At 38.5% G+C, this 23,921-nt stretch overlaps 5 protein-coding genes, 1 long non-coding RNA gene and 1 pseudogene across 8 annotated transcripts; 5 read left to right on the top strand and 2 right to left on the bottom strand.

Annotated features, from left to right (window-relative positions):
- The first annotated feature begins 176 nt into the window (after nucleotides 1-176).
- On the top strand, nucleotides 177-13,743 carry LOC148180059 (uncharacterized). 2 transcript variants are annotated; one of them, XM_088030353.1, is made up of 8 exons: nucleotides 177-280; nucleotides 415-477; nucleotides 3,213-3,416; nucleotides 3,744-4,199; nucleotides 9,747-9,876; nucleotides 9,931-10,068; nucleotides 12,459-12,686; nucleotides 12,829-13,743. In XM_088030353.1, the coding sequence occupies exons 2-8, from the start codon at nucleotides 430-432 to the stop codon at nucleotides 13,155-13,157; spliced, it is 1,533 nt and encodes a 510-aa protein (XP_087886479.1). In that variant the 5' UTR covers nucleotides 177-280; nucleotides 415-429; the 3' UTR covers nucleotides 13,158-13,743. The 2 variants fall into 2 exon arrangements, with proteins under 2 accessions (XP_087886479.1, XP_087886478.1); XM_088030352.1 differs by having other exon boundaries at nucleotides 415-489.
- On the bottom strand, nucleotides 11,344-12,480 carry LOC148180060 (dnaJ protein homolog 1 pseudogene; annotated as a pseudogene).
- A 935-nt stretch (nucleotides 13,744-14,678) lies between the features above and the next one.
- Nucleotides 14,679-16,455, top strand: LOC148180058 (brachyurin-like). Of its 2 annotated transcripts, none has more exons than XM_088050686.1 (8): nucleotides 14,679-14,816; nucleotides 14,879-15,257; nucleotides 15,333-15,453; nucleotides 15,503-15,653; nucleotides 15,701-15,867; nucleotides 15,917-16,006; nucleotides 16,063-16,202; nucleotides 16,252-16,455. In XM_088050686.1, the coding sequence occupies exons 3-8, from the start codon at nucleotides 15,381-15,383 to the stop codon at nucleotides 16,417-16,419; spliced, it is 789 nt and encodes a 262-aa protein (XP_087906812.1). In that variant the 5' UTR covers nucleotides 14,679-14,816; nucleotides 14,879-15,257; nucleotides 15,333-15,380; the 3' UTR covers nucleotides 16,420-16,455. The 2 variants fall into 2 exon arrangements, with proteins under 2 accessions (XP_087906812.1, XP_087906813.1); XM_088050687.1 differs by having other exon boundaries at nucleotides 14,679-15,018; nucleotides 15,069-15,257.
- Nucleotides 16,456-16,578: 123 nt separating this feature from the next.
- LOC148180057 (juvenile hormone esterase-like) lies at nucleotides 16,579-18,647 on the top strand. The gene is made up of 8 exons (XM_088050679.1): nucleotides 16,579-16,973; nucleotides 17,021-17,174; nucleotides 17,219-17,604; nucleotides 17,649-17,835; nucleotides 17,887-18,050; nucleotides 18,091-18,220; nucleotides 18,266-18,404; nucleotides 18,451-18,647. The coding sequence occupies exons 1-8, from the start codon at nucleotides 16,662-16,664 to the stop codon at nucleotides 18,641-18,643; spliced, it is 1,665 nt and encodes a 554-aa protein (XP_087906805.1). The 5' UTR covers nucleotides 16,579-16,661; the 3' UTR covers nucleotides 18,644-18,647.
- On the bottom strand, nucleotides 17,506-23,918 carry LOC148180054 (uncharacterized). The gene is made up of 3 exons (XR_015771773.1): nucleotides 23,495-23,918; nucleotides 23,237-23,305; nucleotides 17,506-17,588 (listed from the first exon to the last, which is right to left on the bottom strand). It is a non-coding gene; the product is annotated as an uncharacterized LOC148180054 (long non-coding RNA).
- Nucleotides 18,796-20,942, top strand: LOC148180056 (juvenile hormone esterase-like). The gene is made up of 9 exons (XM_088050693.1): nucleotides 18,796-18,901; nucleotides 18,946-19,209; nucleotides 19,259-19,409; nucleotides 19,456-19,641; nucleotides 19,679-19,881; nucleotides 19,927-20,107; nucleotides 20,156-20,328; nucleotides 20,374-20,645; nucleotides 20,692-20,942. The coding sequence occupies exons 1-9, from the start codon at nucleotides 18,848-18,850 to the stop codon at nucleotides 20,882-20,884; spliced, it is 1,677 nt and encodes a 558-aa protein (XP_087906819.1). The 5' UTR covers nucleotides 18,796-18,847; the 3' UTR covers nucleotides 20,885-20,942.
- On the top strand, nucleotides 22,080-23,368 carry Tim23 (translocase of inner mitochondrial membrane 23). The gene is made up of 5 exons (XM_088050690.1): nucleotides 22,080-22,298; nucleotides 22,351-22,591; nucleotides 22,639-22,808; nucleotides 22,862-22,973; nucleotides 23,279-23,368. Exons 1-5 carry the CDS (start codon nucleotides 22,235-22,237, stop codon nucleotides 23,286-23,288), a joined length of 597 nt encoding a protein of 198 aa, XP_087906816.1. The 5' UTR covers nucleotides 22,080-22,234; the 3' UTR covers nucleotides 23,289-23,368.
- Nucleotides 23,919-23,921: the final 3 nt, after the last annotated feature.

Genomic DNA, 23,921 nt, shown 5'->3' with positions numbered 1-23,921 from the left:
AGAACAATAATACGAAAAATGATAAAAACCAGCAAAAAGATTAAACAGTATATTTGGGACCACGGCCCCAAGTTTATCTCTTAATAAAAACAAACCGCGATAACCACGCAGGTATTCCGCCCACGTAAACAATTACAGAAAAATCTCACAATTGCGGCGCGCATGTGTTATTTTGCAAGTTCGCAACCGAAAGCTTCCAGTAAAAGCTCGAGCATTGTGGCGTTCGTGAACTTGACACAAATGAATGAGTAGCGCATTATAACAACCTCATATACGTCAGGTCAGTCTATTTACAATGGAAACGGCTCATCACTCACGAATTCTTGTAATTGCATGTTTTCAAAAGTTTACGTCGGCGTCGCGGCGTGCTTGTAATTTCTTTCTTGATGCAGTAACAATGAAGTTTTGTTGCAGGCAACTTTTGCGAAAATGGTCGTCTCGAAAGGCACTGCAGTGATGCGGCCGTGTATAAAAGAGGTAATTTTTGTTGTAAGTGTCAAGTCTTAATTATTGGAGCGCATGAGATCGGTGTTGTATTTTTAGCAGCGACACAACTATTCTATTAAGTTGGCAAGTTTATATGCATGTGGAGGTGTCAGGGCATAATAAGCGAAAGATTTTCCTGCTTTTGTCGTAGCTTTCTTTAGTTATTTGCGATCAAAAAGTGTTCGCGTTTACGTTTTCCGAGAATTCAAATAATCGCTGCGAAATATCCGAAAAAAGTTCATTAATGGCTTATTGTGATTAATGTAGACAGACGCGGTGGACTTAGCCATCATCTAATTAGATTTTGTAATTAGAGATATTTTGCATGTCGACAGATCGCCAATATGAAATGTTTTATTTCATCGTAAATTGCGACAGCTTAATTAAAAGGAAACTAAAATTATTAATTATTATGATAGGCGTGTATGAGTCATATTTGTTTTTAGCAATGTCCATACAGATCCAATAGTTAAATTGCATTGCTGCCGGCATAACAGCATTTTTTTCCGATATGTTAAAATTGGTGGAGGCGCCGGTTTTTAACAGGAGCTTTTTGTGTACTTGACCGACTAATAGAACGAGGGTGGAACAGCGAATAATTCACAAATCGCATGCATGTAAGAGGTCAATGTTACACAGTGTTATATTTAACGAAATATATTTTTTACTTGGTTGGTTAATGATAAGTTTGCCAATTAGGAGTTAAATTGGCCATTAATGCTGGCATTGAGGGTGTGCGTGACACACTAAAGGTAATTTTAGGACGCAAACATAAAAAAATCGGAAGGAACTTTCACATGTCAAACTTGCCACAGGAAGTAAAGTTGCATTTAATGAAGTAGGTATCGCATTCATTATTCATAGAAAATCTGAAAAATTATGTTTCTAAATCTAATTCAGTCGATATCTCGCTTATTTTTGGAGCAAACATGTGTTATTAGAAGGTTCATTTTACGCAGAACTTCACGCAGACTCCAAAAGGAGTAAAAGCCGAAGTTAAACGTTTTTGTGTGTTGTATCGTCTAACTTTAAACAAATGCAAAAGTTGATAAAATTAACATACGAGAAATCCCGCAAAAGCACAGCAAAATGTCCCAAAATGAGTTTGTTTAGCACCGACCTTTAAATTAAAATCCAAAACGGCACAATTTCACTCCACATCCACACAAACATTCGTCTCCGTCAAGTCGCAACTCTAAACTGATTGAAACAAAGGGGCAAACTTGCGTAATTCGGCAAAAAATTGTTACAAATAAATTTGATGCGTAATTCAGTGTTATGTCAAAGAATAAACGAATGTATAACGCGTTTATCTTATTATTAGTAAAAAAAATCGGACAAGAAGATCTTATGGTTAAACAATCTTCACTAATTCAGACACGATCGCTAATTCGTTTATTTAAGAAGCAATATTAAAGTATTAGTGCTCATTTTACGCAGAAATTTACGTAGAATCCTAAAAAATAAAATCGGTTCAAAAATAACTGAGTTATGAGCGATCAAAGTTTCGAATATTGGATTTTGGGTTGGAAAATTTTCAAAGCTCGAATATCTCCGAAACTACAAAAGATTTTTTGAAACCGTTTTCACCAGCGTTTTTTTGGCTCATTTTACTGTAGAATACGTCCTCAAAAGTCGAAAATTCGATGGTCGATTTTTTGGAAAAAAAATGTTGCGACTCAATCGATGAAAATTTTTCAATTTTTCGTTTTTCGATCGCCCCTCGTAAACTATTTGTCCTATCAATCTGAGATTTGGCCAGTTGATAGAACTCGAGCTCCTCTCTTCACGTACGTCAATAAATAACCGAATTAGAACGGTTTAAAGTTGCGATGTCCGATATCTCCGAAACTAAGACAAAGCGAAAGATGGGGTTTTTAACCATCGTTTTTTTTCACGCTTTTTGCATTTGCATTTAATAAAGTAGATACCGTACTTATCATTCATATCACAGATCCAAAAATGGTACGACTACAATTTGCGTATTATCAAGCAAAAAAAAACTGTCAACTGACCACGATCAATTATAAAATTAAAATGACCTCCAAAATGCTTTTTTACCTGGAACACGACCATAATAACTCGTGAGCACCTTACTGTGTTATTTTATTATTACTCAAAGTTGAAGGAACACGAACTCACTTCCCTTCCATTTATTTTTAAACCAATTTATTTTCCATGTCAAAGAAGTTTACGTTTTACTTTCGGCAACTGGCGATTACCTGACAAAAGTAGCGAAAAGTGGCAACCACTCTCTGCTCTAGTCACGAAACCAGTGACACAACCATAATTTGAACAAATTGAATTTGAGACGTCGAGGTGTCGTGCCACATTTCATAAACCCGTAAAAACATCAAATTCGGCGTTTTTTCAACACCTCAATTCGTTTCGAAGAATCGATTCGAATTAGTTTTGGAAAGTTTAAGTTTGTTTGGAGAATTCCAAGCCCTTTTGTTAAATAAAGCGAACAATGTGTGGAAATGATAGGGCAAGTAGATTGTTGGCGTGTACCAGGCGCGACTTATTGCGGTTCTACATCAAGCTCCGGTGTTAGCAAACCCGAAGCGTTTCGTGTTCAACATTGATTGTCTATCTACACCTTTGAATGACCGATAATCATGAACTTGTGCTTGGAGCACAAAATTTTCTTGTGAGTTGAAAATAGTGCTTCAATACAAACACTGCTCGTATTTTTATTATACTTTATTTGTTTAATTACTTTTCAGACTGGAATTCACAACCAACCGTCCGCTAAACCCATCACAAAACGGGTCTCTGAGCTTCCATCTTTAAGATATGGGGCAATTGGGGCCAAACTGGGGGCTACAGGACCACTGCGAGTCAATCTGAAGCATCATGATTCCATAGTGTCCGGCAAACGGCGGTCTGGGAAATTTACGCATAACTCAAACGAAAAGCCTTCTCGGCCTGTAAGTATTCGCTGATTTGTTATTTCTGTAAAGATTTTATTATTTTCAACAAGCAATAAATTGAGATTTATGAGTTAGTATTGGCAACATTAGCATCTGGCAATGATGTTCTATAACTTATATTTAAACGGCACTTTTAAACAGTTTGTAGCCTCAAAATCCCTAAAAAACTCGACAATTGCTTGGAGCACCATCTATTAACCAAAATTGACATGTCTCTATTACAGGTATCTAACTTATCCCTTTCAAATCCTGTTGATTGTTCACAATCACTAGATTCGGGTAAAATCCCCAACCTGTCAATAACCACCGCCCTCTTGATTACAGGCCCGCCGCGTGCGCTTCGCGCTCCCGCCCACAGATGGCGCCTCGTGTCCCGACGGCGGCGACGCCGAATCAACGGCGGGAGTCGGCATATTACGAACACGTTTCTCGTTCAGTAAGCGCTCAGATGCACATCGTTCAACAGGAAGCGACGTCACTGTACGGTATTCGGCGGAAGACGACAGACGTCGCGACGTCGACTACACGATAGTTACGAGCGTCCCGGTGACTGCATCACCAGGAACCAGAAATAGGGTCCATCCGACAGCGAGGTATATAAGGGGCACGCTGTCGCCGACGGCGAACGCATCGCCTCACGCGGCCGCCTCACCTGGGGGACAGGTGCTGTTGAGGGCGGCGCGCGATGGGGATGACCACGTGCTGAGGGACTTGTTGATGAGAGCGACGCTGGTCGGCGTCGCCGAAGCGGATCTGAACGCCGTAGATAGCAGCGGAAGGGTGAGTTATAACACTGGTCACCTTCACGTTTTTAAATTGATAATCCTGAGGATAATCTCTCTAATTACTGTTTAATTTGAAAGGTTAACTCTCTGTTATTAAATAAACGGCGAGTGCCGGCTAATTTGACTTTAATCCCAAATCTTCTTTCCAATATTTACGAAAACGATGAAATGTTTTCCTTTGATCATTGAAATGTTTACTTCAAGCCTTGTAAACTATTAAAAAATCGCGTCCAAAACTTATCAAAATAAATTCCTGTCAATGCGCCGAAAACAAAAGTACCCGAAAATATTCGACTTTGGGCAATTTATGGTCGGGTGGGCAGCAAAGGCTAACAGTTTATTTGCACAAACTCACAATTTGTAGAAATTGAATTTCAGTCAGGATTCTTGGAATTTTCTTGGTGTATGTATAAGAAATTTTTTTGTATGTGCCTTGCCGAATGTCAAAAAAAACTGTAATTTCTGTCAAAATGTCACCAAATTCTGTTCGAAACAATCTCAAAATCTAGGAGACTACGACATATAAAAAGAAACGGTTTTCCCCATAGTTTTTCTCGCGATTTTTTAGCCAAGAAATCGTTCTTAGATTTTTCAAAAGTAGCAAGTCTATGTCAAAGTTCTGAGATCGATATCTCACTTATTTTTAGAGTAAAATTATTATAGCTCATTTTACGCAGAATTTTGCGCAGATTACAAATCTGGGCCTGAAATTTACGTACGACAACAAATAATTAAGTTATGAGCGATCAAAGTTTCGGATAATGAATTTTGAAAATTTTCAAAGTTGAATATCTCCGAAACAACAATAGATTTTTTGAAACGGTTTTCACCAGCGTTTTTCTCGGGTCATTTAACTTTAGAATTCGCTCTCAAAAGTCAAAAACTCGATGGTCGATTTTTGGGACAAAAAAATTTTGCGACTCAATCGATGAAAAATATTGGGTTGTCGCGCCAGAGGGCGAAAATTTTGGAGGTTCGAAAACGATTTTGTTCGATATCTCCGCAATTATGGCAAATATCAAACAACCCTTTTCGGAATCGTTTTTCTCGCAATTTTTTATCTTAGAAATAACCATAACAAAACATTTTTCCCACCTCGGTCGCTGCCATGGCTACATTCATATTTACGATTAAGCTGTATAATATTAAGTGGCTCATAAACAATAAGTCTCTGCTCGTGTTTCACACCTTTTTTTTGGAAACTGTCCAACTTTTTAGTTGCTTTTTGGTTTCTAACTCAAGTCAACACGTTATAAAAATGAGTGCTGAAATCACAACAAAAAATATTTTTGTAAATGCATCAACGCTGCTAGAAGCACACCGCCGAATGCATAATGTATGTACAACTTGTTAGGGAAGTTGTAGAAAATCGAATATCACGCCACGCTAATTCCTTCGATTAACTACTACAGTATCAATGCTATAAATATTTAACATCTTATTGGATTGACCCCAAAAATTAAAAAAAATCACACGTCTCTTTTGTAATCACACGTTTTTAATTTTCCAAAGGTCGAACCTTTCCAGAATCAAACCTCATTGAAAGCCTTTGAAAATTCGTCGCTTCAACCTCGACCTACAATTTCGCGTCTCCTTTCTCGCAATTTTTTAATTCGGACTTGTAATTTTTGGTGCGTGCTTGCGTCATCCAATCATAGAGCACGCTTTGAGAAGGAATTAGGCCAAACTGGCAAACGTTATGCATGTCTTTTGACATGTTTAGGTCACCTGTTGCATGCAATAACTCCAAGGAGGTAATAAAGTTTTTCAATCGATTTTATTTATCGGGTTTCAGGCAGTTCAGTCGGCTTGACAACCGATTTAGGAGCTTAATACAAATTATTTTGTATACACAAGTTGTTTACATATCAAGGCTGCAAATGAAAATAATTAACGAGGTGTCGTGGTCGTGGAATTTTTAAGGGGCACGAAATGCGCTCAAAAACAATCATTTTACGCAGTTGCTGCACACTTTCAGCTGCCAATTTCTTGCGTCGTAAAATGTCAGGTTTATACTTTCCCAATTTCTTGTTAATCTCTTCATTTCGGAAACTTAATTACGCTTTGTTGCGGTTTTTGCGTTTTTTTTTTCGAATAAAAAAAGTGAAAATGCGTGTGCTGAATCAGCGTAAACACAAATTGATCTCGATAAAAATAGATACTTGTTGAGTAATCGTTGTAGTCACTGGGAGTTTTTAGTTGGGCTCGTTATCCAAGATCCTTCATTTTACCCTTCTTCGAATTGTCTTCCCTGCAGTTTTCCAACAGCACAAATGAAAAAACTCTAAAACTCAACTCCACCAGTTGAATTCGATATCACTTGCAATGACGCCCAAAACACTGATCAGATCAAACTACACGTTTATTTCTGACTCTTTTACATTTTACGCAACAATTTAATCATGACGTCGATTTTACGTATTTTCGAAATAATATTTACGTTTGTAATAATATCATTATTCACTTGTGGTATGTTCAAAAATACGGTTCTATTTTTTGAACACTGTGTAAGCCGTTTAAGCAAACAAACCTCCCTTGCAAGTTTCATAAAAGAGATTTGTGTTTATACAGGTGTCCCAGAAAGAAAGGGATTATTAAGGCAACAATTCTGAACCAAAATTTCGAAACAAAAATTTTTTAGCTCAAAAAATAATCGAGTTAAGACAAAAAAATGGTAACCAATCCCGAAGCTGAACAGAATTTGAAAACTGGTAACTATGGAAACATACAATTGGTCAGATGAACATTCACTCTCGTTGCCTAGGAAATTGGAATGGCCCTTCACTCCACCTCTGGAATAAACTTCCAGGATTGGTTGTTAGTTTTTTATCCTTTTTCGAATACTATTAAACTTAGTCAATTATTGTTTTGAAATTTACCATCTCCCTTACTCTCTGGGGCGCGAGTTCTGGAACAGCTTGTATGTACCGTCGCGGCCAAATCATTTTGGATGTAATTTAATGCCAAATTGAAATTTGAGTGTAGTCTATGCATTACTGTCAATTTTACGTGCAAATTTCAATCAATTTTGAAAAAATGGCAGTCATAAAGGTTGCTTTACACTTTTTGACAATTAAATGACTTTGACGTCCAACACAAGTCGTGCAACTGAATTTTTTGGTCGTAAACAGTTGGCGTAGGTTGCAAGTGTTCATTTTGACAGGTAAAAATGTTAAAAAAAATGAATTTCACCACATTTCATTGACAGTACTTGCACGATCGTCTTTTGTCCCCCAAAACGAACGACTTACACGATAAAAATTTGAAAATTTGCATTCTAAAAACGCCTCCCAGGCAAAATGAGAATAATACTTGTGCTCCAAAGTCCCAATGAATCTGCATCACCGGAATGAGGTTGCACTTGTTGGCATTCTATTTATTTGTCAATTAAAGTTGATTGCCCACACCATATAAGCATTATGAATGTGACGCTTCAGAAAAATTCAGATTTATTAGCACTTTAAACAACCGTTCGCGTTCCATCAATTAATTTAAATAAAACGAACGCGGATTGATGCGATTTGCTGGATCCAATTACGCCAAAGCTTGATCGACTGTAAAAGCGCAGACAAAAACGGAATTGTTTGGAATAAACGAGCGTTTGATAAAAATGTCAAGGATTTTGATTAACTACTTCAATTTCTGATTGCTTTTGGTTGTTCATAATATGTTAAATTTCGCATAAATTTGTATATTTTAAGAGTGTGATGAAATAATTTTGATGTCTCGTTAATTTTCTTGTATACTTTGTAGGTTAATGTGGTGCAAGTACGCAATGCCAACATAAATAATCTCCGCGGATTTAAGTTTCTACTACTTATTACTGAACTTTTGAATCGCAAAAACAATCGCAACTTTCTTCAGTTTCGACAAATCTGTTTCAGCAAGCTAGAAAAACAAATCGCCGTGTTTTACCTGCACGCCCATTACATCAACCTCGCCCGCCTGAATGTAAACGAAAACAAACTCAACAAATTTAGTTCGTTTACGTCGCCGCAGAGTTTAAACTTGCACCTTTGCGATTTACAGATGCCAGAGGGTTATTCTGAGCGCATTTAATCTCGATTTAAAAAGCTCCCGTTCTATTTTATCGTCGCTCAATTTCAATTGTACGTCTGTTGGCAGCACTGAGTGATTTAAATCTTGCCAACTGAAAAATGGTGACTTATTTTTAAACGACACTTTGACAATGAGTACCTGTGGAGTTCCGTACGCCCCTTTTTCATTTTTAATGCGGTAAAAATAGCCCGTTATATCGGTCGTGTTTTCGATTGACGAGATCGATGGGACGCATCTCAAGAAATTTGCATAAATTCCGTATGACCTATAAACTTTCGGGAAAGTTCGCCCTTGCTAAAGCACATCGTTAAGTTTAAGGATTCGCCAACATGCAGGAAATTGATCGGATCAGAGGTCCGATTTTAGTGATTAGAGCCGGAGATGTATTCAAATAATTTTCCCTGACCCGCATTCGTTTATCTTTGCGTATTAATAATTCCAAACGCTTTGTCAACCTCGTTCTTTTTCAAAACAGTTATTGCATGCAAGAATATGAAATGAAAAAGTGACCCCAATTTCGCGGAAAATTCATTATTGTCAAGGACTCCGATGCAAACTTTCCGACTTTTCATTCCTGGAGGGATCTTAAGAATATCAACGACCACGTTCTGTTGTGTTTGCTACAGAGAATAAAAGGCGCAGTTTTGTGCTTATAATGTGATTGCCTCATTATGTACTGAGTGATTATTAAGTTAATTGCGAATTATAACATAATCTGCTCTGAACCCTGACATTTTTCACAGAAATTATCGGCTGTTGCAGCACAAAGTAATGAAGTTGAAGGGTGAGATTCCCGGGCTCTGTTTACGACGAAGCGATGCAAACAGGTCTCTTAATTTTTCCTAAAAGAAACTCAAACGTAATAATAACTCCATCGATCCACTCCAATCAACAGCCCGCTTCTATGCACTAATTTAATTTCGATTGACGTTACATGTCCGACAGTACAGATAGGTCATCGTTCTATTTATCAAGTTTCCTGAAACCTTTATGCAATCTCTATTGCAGTGTCCAACATTCTGGTCAGTCACCTCATTTCTAATTTCGCCATGAACGAAATTAGTCCCGAGACTTCCTACAACAATAGAAGTAGTTCGGAAATTGACAGAGACGATCAACGTTGATGGATTCGCTCATTTTTATAGATATTTATGTTCGGGAAGTTTATGACCTGACCTGACCTCAATAATATATTGAAATCAATACAAGGCTGTGAAACATCCCTGTAATGCACACATAGGTACATCAAAGAGATATTCGATTCTGTTCTAGTTGACGTACATTCAACATCTAGGTCAGCGTTCCCTGGAGCTTAAACTGCTTAATGTCACGACGATTTCTGATTTCTAGTTGGCTCAAGAAGCTTCCACGGACTTAAAATTACCGTTAAATAATTTAGTAATGACTTTTCAATTGTTTTGTTTATTAACTATTTACTCATCCAAGGTAATAAATTAATCAATAATTGCCTTTTCATTTTCAGACTGCACTGAGCTACATTGCATCGAACGGATCAATAGAACTATTGGAATTAATATTACAATTGCCGAGCTTGGATCCCAATAAGCCCGATAATGAAGGCAATACTCCGTTGCATTTTGCTGCTCAAGCTGGTAGGTTCGACCGGAATTATTATTACATTCATAAAAAAATTTCGTCTTTTTCAGGACAAGTTGAGTGTCTGAATTGTCTGCTGAGTCGGCGTGGAATTGAAATTGATGCTAGAAATAATTTAGGATTCACTGCACTGATGAAGGCTGCTCTCCAAGGACGAAACAAATGTGCCAAACTGTTACTTTTTGCAGGTAAATTTTGTTTTTTCTCGCTTTATATTCAATCAAATTATTTCAACTCTGCAAATTGGTGTTACATATAAATATTTTAATAAAAATGCTTTGACCTCACACAAAAACAGTGCGTTTATGCAAAGCAGGCGCCTCGTCGTTCGAACATGTTTTTTATACAATGACTACGTGTGTTTTTGAAAATAAAAAGTGGGTTGCTAGCTCTGTTTAATGTTAACATTGCTTGGAACTGCTGGGAAATATCAACTTATAGTTGCTCTTTTCGTTTCCTGAAATTTATTAAATCACGTGTTTACATAAACATTTATATTTAAATTAACACACAGATCCCGTTTTGTTATTTTGACTTTTTGGAAATGACATCTGGTGCAAGTATAGACGCATTTGTTAGTTGGCGTTCTTACCTGGAACCTGCAACTAGAAGATTCCTCTTGAATTTTCTTTGCGATATTCACTTAATTTGACATCAAATCGTCGACGTAACTTTCTGCCCTTACTTGCCGATTTTCTCTCCATAGTAGTCAAACTCAGCAAATTCTTTTTCGGGTTCTTCTTTAGACTCGTCTGGTGATAACCGCAGAGTTGCTTCTTCAACTTCTTGAGGAATTTCTGTTGGAAACGACGCAACTTCCACTTTCGACGCGTTTACGAGCAAAACAAAAAACAGTAAACAACAGGTAACCATAGCAACCAGTCATAGCGCTCTGATTTTCACCGAAAGGCACATTTGGTGTGACGTTTTCATTCATTTCGAATAGTTTAGACTTGTGACTGTGGATAAAATGTTGTGTTGCATTTGTGCTTTAGTCGCGAGAACGCAGTTCGTTGATTCATTAAACGTCAAACAAGTTGAAAATGTTTGGATACAAACGCAGAGTGTTTGATGTTCCGACGGAATATTTCGTCTGAAAATACCAATTTGAAACCGTTTGACGTTAAATCGAATCCCATATTTTAGTAAATAATGAACGGGTATTGTTCATTCATTAAATTTTCTGTCTACGAAAGGTGAATGTTGAATCATTTATGTGTGTCATTATCTAAGTTATGGCATCAGAGAATGACAATATATTTATCAGTAAATGGGTCAGTCGAAACAATAAATGGACCTTGAGACAACTTGACGAAGGTAGAATCAATCGAGATTGGTTAGAAGCTGTACCAAGACTCAGAATTGCTAGACAGTCATCGAAATATTTCGAAAAGTTGGCGTACCCCTCGACATTTATTTTTTCCTCTTCATTATCGACAATATCGCCACAATTCTAACTCACTCAAAATAATTAAATTTCCGATAATAGTATCGATTTACGGTCTCAATAACCATACGAACTTATCATGCGTGATAAACAAAACAAAATAGATTTCCACATACACAATTAATGACATTTGAGTTAAACCTTCCACTTAATTGGGTAGTTTTTCAGTCAAAATTTGCTTCACTTGTTGCGACAACTTGTCCGGAAATTTGATACTAAATTCCACGATAATGTCGCCCCGTTTCGACGGTTCTTTAGGGAATGGTAAGCCAAGTCCTGGTATTCTTCTGACAGTGGTGGGTTTAATGACATCGCCCCCCAAATCCAACTTCACCTTTTTGTCGTTGAGAGTTGGAACACTGACGCTGCCCCCACACAACGCCTGTTTCAAAGAAATTGTGGCGGCGTAGTTAATATCACTTCCGTCTCTTTTAAACAGTGGATGGGGTTTATCTCGGATGATAAACACAATATCTGCGGGGGTTTTGTTCGGAGACCAATCCCCCTCCTTGGGGAAGGTAATTTTCGTCCCGGCCTTCCACCCTGGCTTCACTTGTATCATTAACATTTTCTCTTCACGAATTCGAGTGCCGTTCCTTTCAGTGATGTTCCTTGAGATTTTAATGTTCTTCGTACAACCGTGTAGAATGTCTTCGAGGCAGATGTTCAAGTCGTACTCCACTGGAGGATCCTGTTTCTTCGATCTCGATAGAGGGAAGAGGTTGAAGATGTCTTGAGAAGTGAACCTCTGGAAAGGATCGGCTCTGCCGAAAAACTGCGCGAAAGTGGCTCTGGGGTCACCATGGAAGGTGTAGGTAAACCCACCGGCGTCAAAGGCGCCCCCTTTCAAACCGTCTTCACCGTACGCGTCGTAAATATCGCGTTTTTTCTTATCAGAGAGGACTTCGTACGCTTCAGCGATTTCCTTGAACTTCGCTTCGGCCTCTGAAGATTTGTTCTTGTCCGGGTGGTATTTCAGGGCCAGTTTTCGGTAGGCTTTCTTGATTTCGTCGTCGGAGGTGGTTTTGGGGACACCTAGGATTTTGTAATAGTCACGACCCATGTCTGACAGGTCGCAACGTCACTTCAATTTTGACTATCTACAACTAATATTGAATCTCGTTTTTCCAGGTGCTAACCCGACCCTGCGTGACAATGGTCGCGGTTTCCGCGCTGACCAATGGGCGAGATTTTGCGGCCGCTACGTCTGTGCCGATGTGATCGAGAAACATGCAAGACAACGACTCCTGGAAAGATCCACTTCCTACGGGAACTGGGGCGGGGAGAATGAGCTCGGGGCCAGAGTTCTTATGGGGAAAGTCGTTCCCGTTCCGCCGATTCCTCAACCGGCCTCCAATGGCAAGTCTATTAGTAATCTAGTCAATCCCCAGACATCTGGTGGATAATCATTCGATGATTTCGGCCGACCGTCTGTGTGGTCCAAAAAATAGCTTTAAAACTTTGGCGTCGTAATTCATCCGTCACCTGTTGACTCTTGCAGGTTTAAAATCCAAACTCAAGAAAGTATTTCGCACGTCTTCCGGTAACGGCCGCAGCGACGACGCCTTCTCCAGTGCCCGACTCGTGACGCAACTCACATCGGCGGCTCTGTGTGCAAGCTCTCCGGTTCTTCCCTCGACTCCGGGCGTCCCTCCGATGGTCAAGTCGCTAATTCGTCCACTAACTGTACCAAAGCTTCAGATCACATTAGTCAACAACAATGGAGATTACCCGAATAATAACTTAAGTAACGGAGTAACGAAACCTCCGGTGGCGCCAGAATCCAAGACTCCAGTCATCAAACCGGCGAGGACCAAGAAGAAGAAATAGCGACCACGCACGTGGAGGAAATCAAGAGAGACTGTGTAGTTTAGAATTGGAATTTTGACAATTGTGATTGTTAGTCGTTACTTTTATTTATAAGCACAATAATCGCGATGTCAGCTTTTAAAATAACACCATAAATCTGCGCAATGCAATAAATAAACAAATTCTTTCGTGTCTTCTTCGAACGAGTTGGCATCAAATTAAGTTGATTCGCTTGTTGGTTGCATGGGCAATTATCCAAAACTAAAAATTTATTTGTAAACACAAACATCTGGTTTATTAAGTTCGGATTGAAGAGAACCATTTAGCGTAATTCTTATGACGTCTCTTAATGGATTTATTGACGCCGTTCCCTTCGTGTTCTTTACAGTAACTTAGTTTCCCATTGTTTTTGTTGTACCTTATAGAGACAATTGTCAAATGTTAAACCAAATATTCTATTATTGTTTGTAACAAAAATCTAGTTATAGTATAGCCCAAACTGTTAACACAAATTATAAAGACGCATGTTTTGATGTTTCTATTACCTTTTTCTATTTTTAATGGATGTACTTATTCATATAAAATTAAAGAACATGTTTTTACAAAAGAGCGTTTATTTTTCTCTAAACAATATTTTATGTCTTACCGTTTAATTATTGGCTCTTTATGGCTCGGGTTTGCGGTACGTTAGAGGTACAATTACGCCCTAGGGCATTAAGGTGTCAGAGCAACCTCACAACAAACAGCGACTATATGGCTATATTCAAATTGCATTTAAACTTAATTATCACCAAACAGTCAAATTCAAAAGATAACTGAATAAATAAACTTTTTTGTCCCTTTGAGGCTGTAACAGATTTATGCTCTGCAGTTCGCTGCGTTGCATAGCTAGCCATGCTTCACTGTGCGCGCGTGTTTTTTTGAGGCTAGGAATTAAATTAGAAATTAGTAATTAAAACGATTAAATCTTTAAACTAACACACAACGACATGTGGAGTATTTTTTATAAAGTCTTTATGTAGATTCAGGAACAGAAATTTGTATTTGTGGAGAAATTATTTATGTTTGAAAAATCAAAATTTCCTATTGGTAAGACATAAAACGTTGTATGTACCAAGGGCATAACTTGATGTTTATGTATCTCGGGCAACTTTTAAGTTGCCTTCGGCCCGAGACTTTGTAATCTAGTTGCCCTCAAACATAAACATACACATTATGCCCTTAATACATAAATAACTATTATCCACAATCATAAGCCCAAATCATTCGCATTGAATGAAAAATTAAACCGACATTTAAACGTCACATTTCGGTGAAAATCAGTAAGCTGTGGCGCGGTTGCTATGGTTACTTGTTTACTGCCGTACTTTTGTTTTGAGCGTGAAAATGGAAGTTGCGTCGATTTCAACAGAAATTTCTCAAGAAGCTGAAGAAGCTGCTCTGCGTTTATTACCAGACGAGTCTAAAGAACAACACATAAAGAGTTTGCTGAGTTTAACACCATTCTGTCATGTTTTTTGAACTCTTCTAACGTAGAAACCTGCACGGGGCCACTGCAACTTTGTTGGCGTCTTTTAGTTCCAGGTAAGAACACAAATTCACAACCAGATTTACCAGATTTGTAAAAATGTCGAGAAAAAGATGAACATCAATGACAAAAGCCAAAAAACGTAGTTGTGGGTTCGTATATAACAAATTGTATTGTTTTTTAAGAAACTTTATCGCATATCCGTTTCCTTTAGAATGTTTGTAATACGAATAAGCAAAGTTTAAGTGCTTTAATTTATGTTAGAGGATCAGCCCACTCGCCCACTTAATCGTGACAATAAGAAGATTAAGTTAGCGTTGTCATATTGGCTAAGAGCAGGTGTAATCAATCATTGTAACAGTTTTTGTTATCTTAACTGCTTCTTAGTGATACTAGGATTCCAGCTTTGATGTAATATTCTCAATCACAAAAAACAAAATTTCCGACCACCTAGAGAATGCGTATTGAAAATAGAAACTCCATTTAAAGTAAAATAGTGTTACGCGTTGATTTCCATAAATGGTCAACAGAAAATAAACACTCTATAGATAATGATGAACAACACCTTCACTCAAAACTGATTACAGCATCAGGTAGGAATGTTTTTTTAATCCTCGAACTATCCATTCCTGTCAAAAATAAGAACTGATAAGATAAGTAATTTTGAGGGGTAAACCTATAAAAACAATCAAACATCTCCGGAAGTGTCTTTCAACATGCAGCTTTTCACAGTAATCACCTTGACACTCCTCCTCGGCGTTGTCCATCTCTCCACCCAAAGAGATATCGGTATATTTTACTTATAGATAAACGTCGCAACTCAATTTCTCTCTTACAGGTCCACGCATTATTGGAGGAGATGAAGCAAGAGCTGCCCAATTTCCCTATGCTGCGGCTATTTACGTTCAAAAAGACCTAAGTACCACATTCTGCGGCGGAGCTCTTCTCAACCACTTGTGGGTAATCACAGCAGGACATTGTATCTATGGGTAGTCTCACAAAAATTTGACGATTCGAGTTGACGTTTTGATTTTAGAGCCACTTTGATGACGGTCCAGTTAGGTTCACACACTCTGCGTGATAATGATCCGAACAGATTTACCCTTGCGACAGATAATATGGTTATTCATCCACTTTACGATCCGATGACACTAGAGAACGATCTTGGTCTTGTTATGTTTAGACTGGCCATTAGCTTCACTGGTAAATTTTCAGTTCAAGCATATCTTCAATGATACATTCTTAATTTTAGATTACATCAAACCGATCAGCTTCTTCCCCATCGCAGATCTTCCTGGTTCAGCTTCCGTTACCACTTTCGGTTGGGGGCAAATTGACGATCGTAAGTTTCAACTTACGATAGTGTCACCGTTTTATTTCTTCTCTTTGTGTTGTTAGAAACGGCAGGCGTTACCAACGAGCTTCAGTACGTTCAACTCAGCACACTGACGAACGAAGAGTGCAAACTGACTTATGGTTCTCGTATTATAGATACCATGGTCTGTGTCGCTGGTAATTACAATGAAGGGATCTGCAAAGTGAGTTTCTGGGACAAATTAGGGATTTTTATTGTGGGACTGGTTTTAGGGCGATAGCGGAAGTCCTTTGGTACAAAATGTTGCTGGTGGCCACACACTCATTGTAGGAGTTGCCAGTTTTATGAGTCAAAATGGATGTGAGAACACGGACCCATCTGGATACACCAGAGTGTTCCCATACAAAGATTGGATTACTAACGTCACTGGGATTCTATAAGCTGTATTTTTATTTTAAATACACATTTTCCGTCTTTTTATCTTGTTTTCTTTTATTTCCACGCACCCACACACAAATTTTTTCTCTAGAGATTTGTGCATTTGACACCAATTTGCAACCACCTCTCAGTTGGTCAACGATCATTATGGATTTAACACGCGTTTATCTTCTGGTAGTTTACATTTGTACAGCGGTAAGTTTAACTTTTTCCAACAAACTCTGCAATTCTGGAAATAATTTAGATGACAATAGAGCCCATAGTAGACCTGCCATATGGAAAAATTTTAGGCTTGGTGTCTCAAACAACGCAAAACAAAACATTCTTCGCTTTTAAGAAAATCCCGTACGCTGCTTCTCCAGTCGGAAAATTGCGTTTTCAAGTGGGTAAAACTACCAACACGACAAAAATAAAAAATAATTTTCAGCCACCTCAACCACCACAACGTTGGGATGGTACACTAAATTGCACGTACTTGGATGTGAGCTGCCATCAGTCAAATTCCTCCGAAGAGCAATCAGAAAACTGTCTGTATCTCAACGTTTTCACTCCTGAGGTAGATTTATGATATTAATCCTTACAGTGCTACCAAACTTATTTCAGTTACCTAATAAAAACCAAGAACGATCTTTCCCCGTCATGTTCTACATCCACGGAGGCGGCTTCGTTGATGGATCTTCCTCCCTGTACCACCCCGACAAATTCATAGAAAAAGAGGTCATTTTAGTGACTTTCAACTACCGACTAGGACCTTTCGGTGTGAAAACACTCACTTGAAACCCCACTCATCCCTTTTTCCAGGTTTTCTTTCCCTCCAGGACACCACAATTCCTGGAAACAACGGCCTTAAAGACCAACACGCGGCCTTGAAATGGGTCCATGACCACATTACCCTCTTCGGCGGAGACCCCCATCGAGTCACAATTTTCGGACACAGTGCTGGTTCGGCATCCGTGGGCTACCACCTCTTGAATCCAAAATCCGAAGGTCTGTTTTGGGCTGCGATTTGTCAGAGCGGTTCTGTGTTAGGCCCTTGGGCGTATCAAAGAGAGGCGAAAGAGGCTGCGTTGAAGCTCGTGTCGTTTATCAACGAATCATTCGCTGGAAATTCTGAAGACGTGTTGGAACTTCTTCAAACTGTTGAAGTCGAGGATATTAACAGAGCTGCGAACTTGTACAGAAATTACGTGAGTTCAAATATGAAAATTTTAGTGGGTAAAAGTAACTTCAGAGGTTTGGTGATCGAAGTGAGGATGTGGCGTCGTTAGAAGGGAGATACTGGGCCCCAACTATGGAAGTTGGACACAAAGAGGCTTTTATTACGGAGAGTATGTACGAGTTGATGGAAAAAGGGAAGTTTGTTAGAGTTCCTTTATTGACGGGATTTACCACTGAAGAAAATTTGAATTTTCACCTGGGTAAGGCTTTATTGTACGATTATTTACAAAATTTTCAATTTTTCTCAACAGAATTGGAGGAACTGGAGAAAACCATGAAAAACTACGACCAAAACATCGTCGATTTAGTACCAGTGGATCTAGAAGTGTCCAACCGCACAGAAGTCGCTCAGATCATCAAAAATATGTACACAAAAGGAGCTTCGTTTTCAGAGCATTTAGGCGACGGTGTCAGAGTAAGTTTGTCACACATTTTCAATTAACATTCTTCTCTAGTTTTCCAGTGATAACGACATGGTTAGACCCATCATGAGGCAAGCAGAGTTAATTTCAACGTTCTCAAAAACGTACTTTTACGTGTTTTCTTATAAAACCAAAACCGGATTTATGAACGTCTCTTACGATGGTAATGTCAAGATTAGTCGTTTTTACCCTCATTCTTATTTTACAGGAGCTGGGAAAGTGTCTCACGGTGAAGAACTTCTCTACATCTTTTGTTTACCGACTTTTTGTACAGAAAATGATGAATCCGATGATTTGATAACACAGGAACGATTAGTTAAAATTTGGACGGATTTTGCCAAGTTTAGGTAAAAGAATCTTGTAATTATTATTGTAAGAAATTTAAATTGATAGGAATCCAACTCCTGAGCCTTCAGCTTTGTTGGGAAACGTTTCCTGGCCGCTGTTGGTGGTTGACGTGGATAAATTCCCATATGTTGATATCGGAGACGTTTTACAAGTCGAAAATTTCCCAAAAAAAGAGGTCTATCTCAAGTGGAAAAGTCTCTTTGAACAATATGGATCCAAAAATTTGATTTCTTATTAAATGTGCTTTATTAAATTTGTTACATTAAATTCGTTGTCTTTTCAACTAGAATTCCACCTTTTTGTTAGTCGTGAGTACTTGAAAAAGTAGAATTATTGTTGTTTTTACACCCACAAGTACATACAAGTGTTTTCCCATCGAGACTATCTAATCTGAACTTCAAAATATCTCGTACCATTTAACGTAGCAACCGCTCACTTCACCATGTCTTACTACAAACTTCTGATCCTTTTTTTGACCTCAGCAGCCGCAATTTTCGTAAGTAACACCTCAAAAAAACACGTTTCTGGCTAATTTTGTAGATTGACCCAATTGTTGAGTTACCAACCGGAAAAATCTTAGGACGTCAAGCGATAACTTACGCCAACACTACGTACTACTCGTTCCAAAGAATCCCTTATGCGGCACCTCCAGTGGGACTCCTTCGTTTCAAAGCGCCTCAACCTCCACAGAAATGGGAAGGCGTACTAAACGCCACTGTTTTGGGTGTCAGTTGTTATCAACTGGAGGGTAATCAGCCGACGGACTCCGATGACTGTCTTTTTGTCAACGTGTACAGCCCTCAAGTAACTATCCTTAGTCTGTATCGGTGTTAAGTTGATTTGTTCGTTTCAGCTCCCTGAAGATGATAAGGAATTGTTACCAGTCATGTTTTTTATCCACGGAGGCGCGTTTAGACAAGGAACTAGTATGTTTGCTCCACCTGACATCTACGTGGACAATGGGATTGTTTTGGTGACGATAAACTACAGACTTGGGGCGTTTGGTAATTAAAAGTACCTACGAAGAATAATACTAAAAACTCTTTGCAGGATTCTTATCAACTGAAGACGAAGTGATCCCTGGAAACAACGGGTTAAAGGACCAACTCCTAGCAATACAGTGGACCCACGACAACGTTCACTTATTCGGCGGTGATCCCGACAAAGTCACTATATTTGGACAAAGCGCAGGGTCTGCTTCAGTGGGGTACCAAATGCTAAACCAAAACTCTGAAGGTAAACTCACGAATTGTTAATACGTACTATTAAATAGGTCTGTTTCGGGGGGCCATTTTGGAAAGCGGCTCTTTCTTATCCCCGTGGACGCTCCAGAGAAACGCACGAAAAATAGCCTTCCAGCTTGGCTCTCTTCTGAATCCCGAGTTTAACAAGAATGACTCCACGGCTCTTTTGGAGCTTTTGCAAAGTGTTGACGCCAGCGAACTGGATGCTGCGTCTGAACAACTTTCGAAAAATGTAAGTTTTCTTGGGTTCCAAATTGAAGTTCACGTGCGATTACAGTTGACCACTGAGTGGCAATCAATTCTTAATCAAGAGTTGTTGTTTGCTCCCGTGCTAGAAGTGAAGAACCCAGAGGCTTTCTTGACCAAAAAAATGTACGGACTCCTTCAAGCGGGGAATATTTTAAAAATTCCGATGATGATCGGATTTAATTCCGAAGAGGGCATCTTCTTTAATCAAGGTAATCAATGGTATTTTTCTGTATTTTAACACCAGTGCTCGTTTGTAGATCCTCAACGGTTACAAAAGGCTGTAACAGTTCTGGACAGTAATTTAGATCTTCTGGTTCCAACTGACATGCGGATCACTGATGAAGAACTCCACGCCAATGTATCCGTTACTGTCAGAGACATTTACACGAGTGGAGAGCCTTTCGGGACAAACTTAGGAGCTGCTATTAAAGTAAGCAGAGTCTTTTTGCAGACTCTTCAAATGTGTGTTATTTAGTATTCCAGCGACACTGGCTTTACCAGGTCCATCACTAAACACGCCGAACTCTATTCAAAGTTGGCACCCACTTATTTTTACCAATTTTCGTACGATGGAATCCTCGGAAACATTTCCGTGCATTACGACGGTGCCGAAAGCGTCGGTCACAGCGAAGAAGCCTTTTATATTTTCTGCATGGACGCTGGATGTAGTTTTAATTACGTTCCTGAGAGTGATCAGTTAACATCACGACGTTTGGTTAAAATGTGGACAAATTTCGCTAAATTTCAGTAAGAATGGCGCACAATACTTTGTCCTTTTTGATTTGTATCGTAGGGACCCTACACCGGAACCGATAGAGTTACTGCAAAATGTTACTTGGCCTAAGATTTCTCTGGACAGTGGAGAGTTTTTATATCTCAACATAAATGAAACACTGGAGATTTACGATCACCCGAAAAAAGAGGTTCTTGCACAGTGGAATAAAATATACGAGGGTTTGGGTTACGACGATTTCGATACTTATTAATTTCAGATGTACAAATATTAATTCTGACAAAAATAAAGCAAAATGAGTTTGTTTAGCACTTATTTTTGAATTCAAATCCAAAACGACACAATTTCACTTCACATCCACACAAACATTCGTCCCCGTCGAGTCGTAACACTAAACTGATTGAAACAAAAGGGCAAACTTGCGTAATTCGGTAAAAAATTGTTACGGATAAATTTGATGCGTAATTCGGAATTATGTCATAAAAATAAACGAATGTATAAAGAGTTGATCGTTTTAGTAAAAAAAAAACACCAACAAAAAGCAGCTACTGCTATCCTATGGTTAAACAATCTTCTCTAAATCAGACACGGTCGATATCTCGCTTATTTATGAAGCAGTATTGGTGCTCAAGCACGATTTGCAAGATTAGTTAAGATCGGCCAAGAAATAACTGAAATATGAGCGATTAAAGTTTCGGATATTGGATTTTGAGTTGGAAAATTTTCAAAGCTCGATATCTCAGAAACTAAAAAAGATTTTGAGAAACGGTTTGCGCCATCGTTTTTCTCGGCTTATTTTACTTTAGAATCCACCCTCGAAAGTTGAAAATTCGATGGTCAATTTTTTGGGCAAAAAAATTTTGCGACTCAATCGATGAAAATTTTTCAATTTTTTGTTTTTTTGATCGCCCTCGTAAACTATTTGCCCGATCAATCTGAGATTTGGCCAGTTGATAAATCTCGAGCTCCTCTTTCGATCGATATATAATTCAATCATATTAAACGCAGTTTTTGCCCCTAAACAGCGTCCTGAAAATGACCCTAAAATCACCCTCTGAAAATATAATTCGGTCGATATCTCGTTTATTCGTTAATTGTTTGTTGTGCTACATGGGCTCATTTTACACAGAATTTCGCGCTGAATCCAAAAATACCATTATTTTTCTCATACGTCAACAAATAACTAAGTTAGAGACGTTTGAATTTTCGAGTAGTCGCCAGAGGGCCAAAATTTTATAGGTTCGAAAATTATTTTTCTCGATATCTCCAGAATTAAGCCAAATATTAAGAAACTCTTTTCGGAATCGTTTTTCTCGTGAGTTTTTTGTCAAAAATTCATTCTTAGATTTTCCGTAAATCAAAAATTGGATTTCAATGTGAAAATTCTGCGGACGAGTACCTAATAATAATTATTATTATTGTTCTGTGACGAAATCTCGCCTAACTTCATATTGCTTCACAGCTACATTCACGCCGAATGGAAGAAGCATGAAGTTTGATCTGTCATTTCTCGGAAATATTTTTGCTGCGATTTTCGTATTCGGTTTTTCATCCGCTTGCATGTGTCCAAGAGATAAAAACTAAATTTCCAGTGTCAACGAGAATGTCGGCCTTCAACGATAACGACATTTACTCCCAAAATTACGGTAACAGCAGTGGCTCGCCAGGTAAAAATATCGATCGATTCTAACCTCAAAACCGACTATTATATAAATCTAGGCGCTTTCAAACCGTTTTCGTCACCATACTTGAATTTCGATCCATCGTACCTCCCGCAAGCTCAGCCCGAATTTATATTCCTGGAAGGGGCGAGCAAACAGCGTGGTAGGTTTGAATTGGCATTTGGACAAATTGGAGGATCATGCATGATTGGAGCCGCTGTCGGCGGTGCCACGGGGTTTTATAACGGGTTAAAGGCCACGACTTTGGCTGGACAAACGGGAAAACTGAGGCGAACACAGTAAGTTGATTTTTTTTTAATAACAAACGCATCAAATAATTTTTTAGGCTGTTGAATCATGTTATGAAGAAAGGCAGCGCCACAGCCAACACCTTTGGTTCAATAGCAGTCATTTATTCAGCTTTTGGAGTTTTTCTGCAGTGGACGCGAGGCGCTGACGACGATTTGAACACAATTGTTGCAGCAACTGCTACTGGATGCTTGTACAAATCTACAGGTAAACTGTTGTTACTTATAATGGTTGTACAATAATAAAATCGCTACTTTTAGCCGGATTACGAAAGTGCGGATTAGGAGGAGCCATAGGATTAGGTGCTTCTATTCTTTATTCTCTATGGAACTCCAGAGACAAGTTGTCTCATTTAACTCGATTAAATCCAGCGTAAGAGTTTTTTTAGTTTAACTTAACATAAGTACTGGTAGTTATCTCAATTTGCGTCAAATTGAATAGTACAATTTATGTACATAGTACCATTGCTTGTGTCACCAATGTCACTATTTATGTTACACAAGCAACTTTGTTAAGACATAGAAAGTTATAACGTCAGCTGTTTTTTTTCTTTTTTATACTTTCTATTGACTTTTTTGTATGTAATTTGTGCTGTGATCTATACATTGTTATAAAAAATAAAAACTGTAACTTACTTTGTTTCCTGTTGTCCATACTGATTCTTTTGTTTTCCACAGGCAACGATAATGGCCTCCACATTATCCCTGTAAAGAAAGGCTTTAGATCCATGTAAATAATCCAGTTGTACATTTTTCTGACAAGTAATAAAATATTTATTGTAAGCGAAAAGCGTTTGGTTTTCGCGATTTTATATTTAATGTCCATTTACAAAACATGACATCAATTAATCAAATTCTGTTTCAGACTGTAATTTAAAGTTAGTTACCATTTACCTGAGGGAGATATAATTACCAATTTCTTGCACAAAGTAAAAGTCTAGTCGAATTTGAAACTTTGAAACTCATTAGGCACGCTTAGAAATGTCACTTGCGCATTTTGTTAGCAGTCTCGCCAACTCTCACTAGGGTGTTTCGTTTTCGCCAACCGTAGTAACTTATGTTTCGTGAATCGATATTAGTCGCTTTCTGTCCTTTCCGTTTCCTGTTTATATCGTTGACTGAGAATCGGAATTTCCTTGAATCCTTCGTGCTTTTGAATTTTTCCTTGGGCAAAATGCCCCAAACAGTGTCAATCTAGTGACTTTTGAATGATGTGACGCCCTCTGGCGTCAGTCGGTGGAAGCGCGCGGTTTTCTCGGAATTGAATGTTAATTTCCTGCTAAAAAGCGTTCTTGTTGGTGGCAGCGTACTCAGAGTTCGC

This window comes from Gnatocerus cornutus, chromosome 2 (assembly GCF_029298725.1).
Source record: "Gnatocerus cornutus isolate USDA-ARS CGAHR chromosome 2, icGnaCorn1.1, whole genome shotgun sequence".
Taxonomy (NCBI): Eukaryota; Metazoa; Arthropoda; class Insecta; order Coleoptera; family Tenebrionidae; genus Gnatocerus; species Gnatocerus cornutus.
The sequence above is the reverse complement of the archived record's forward strand: the minus strand, read 5'-3'. Positions and strand labels throughout refer to the sequence as shown.

Bases quoted from the DNA above. Each gene is read 5' to 3' on its own strand.
- LOC148180059 (XM_088030352.1), top strand. From the start codon at position 430: ATGGTCGTCTCGAAAGGCACTGCAGTGATGCGGCCGTGTATAAAAGAG. The intron at 4,200-9,746 runs GTGAGTTATAAC...TTTCATTTTCAG, and splicing joins CCGTAGATAGCAGCGGAAGG to ACTGCACTGAGCTACATTGC. The intron at 10,069-12,458 runs GTAAATTTTGTT...TCGTTTTTCCAG, and splicing joins CAAACTGTTACTTTTTGCAG to GTGCTAACCCGACCCTGCGT.
- LOC148180058 (XM_088050686.1), top strand. From the start codon at position 15,381: ATGCAGCTTTTCACAGTAATCACCTTGACACTCCTCCTCGGCGTTGTC. The intron at 15,654-15,700 runs GTAGTCTCACAA...TTTTGATTTTAG, and splicing joins GCAGGACATTGTATCTATGG to AGCCACTTTGATGACGGTCC. The intron at 15,868-15,916 runs GTAAATTTTCAG...TCTTAATTTTAG, and splicing joins ACTGGCCATTAGCTTCACTG to ATTACATCAAACCGATCAGC.
- LOC148180057 (XM_088050679.1), top strand. From the start codon at position 16,662: ATGACAATAGAGCCCATAGTAGACCTGCCATATGGAAAAATTTTAGGC. The intron at 17,605-17,648 runs GTGAGTTCAAAT...AAGTAACTTCAG, and splicing joins CGAACTTGTACAGAAATTAC to AGGTTTGGTGATCGAAGTGA. The intron at 18,051-18,090 runs GTAAGTTTGTCA...ATTCTTCTCTAG, and splicing joins ATTTAGGCGACGGTGTCAGA to TTTTCCAGTGATAACGACAT.
- LOC148180056 (XM_088050693.1), top strand. From the start codon at position 18,848: ATGTCTTACTACAAACTTCTGATCCTTTTTTTGACCTCAGCAGCCGCA. The intron at 20,329-20,373 runs GTAAGCAGAGTC...TGTGTTATTTAG, and splicing joins ACTTAGGAGCTGCTATTAAA to TATTCCAGCGACACTGGCTT. The intron at 20,646-20,691 runs GTAAGAATGGCG...TTTGTATCGTAG, and splicing joins ACAAATTTCGCTAAATTTCA to GGACCCTACACCGGAACCGA.
- Tim23 (XM_088050690.1), top strand. From the start codon at position 22,235: ATGTCGGCCTTCAACGATAACGACATTTACTCCCAAAATTACGGTAAC. The intron at 22,299-22,350 runs GTAAAAATATCG...ATATAAATCTAG, and splicing joins TAACAGCAGTGGCTCGCCAG to GCGCTTTCAAACCGTTTTCG. The intron at 22,592-22,638 runs GTAAGTTGATTT...ATAATTTTTTAG, and splicing joins GGAAAACTGAGGCGAACACA to GCTGTTGAATCATGTTATGA.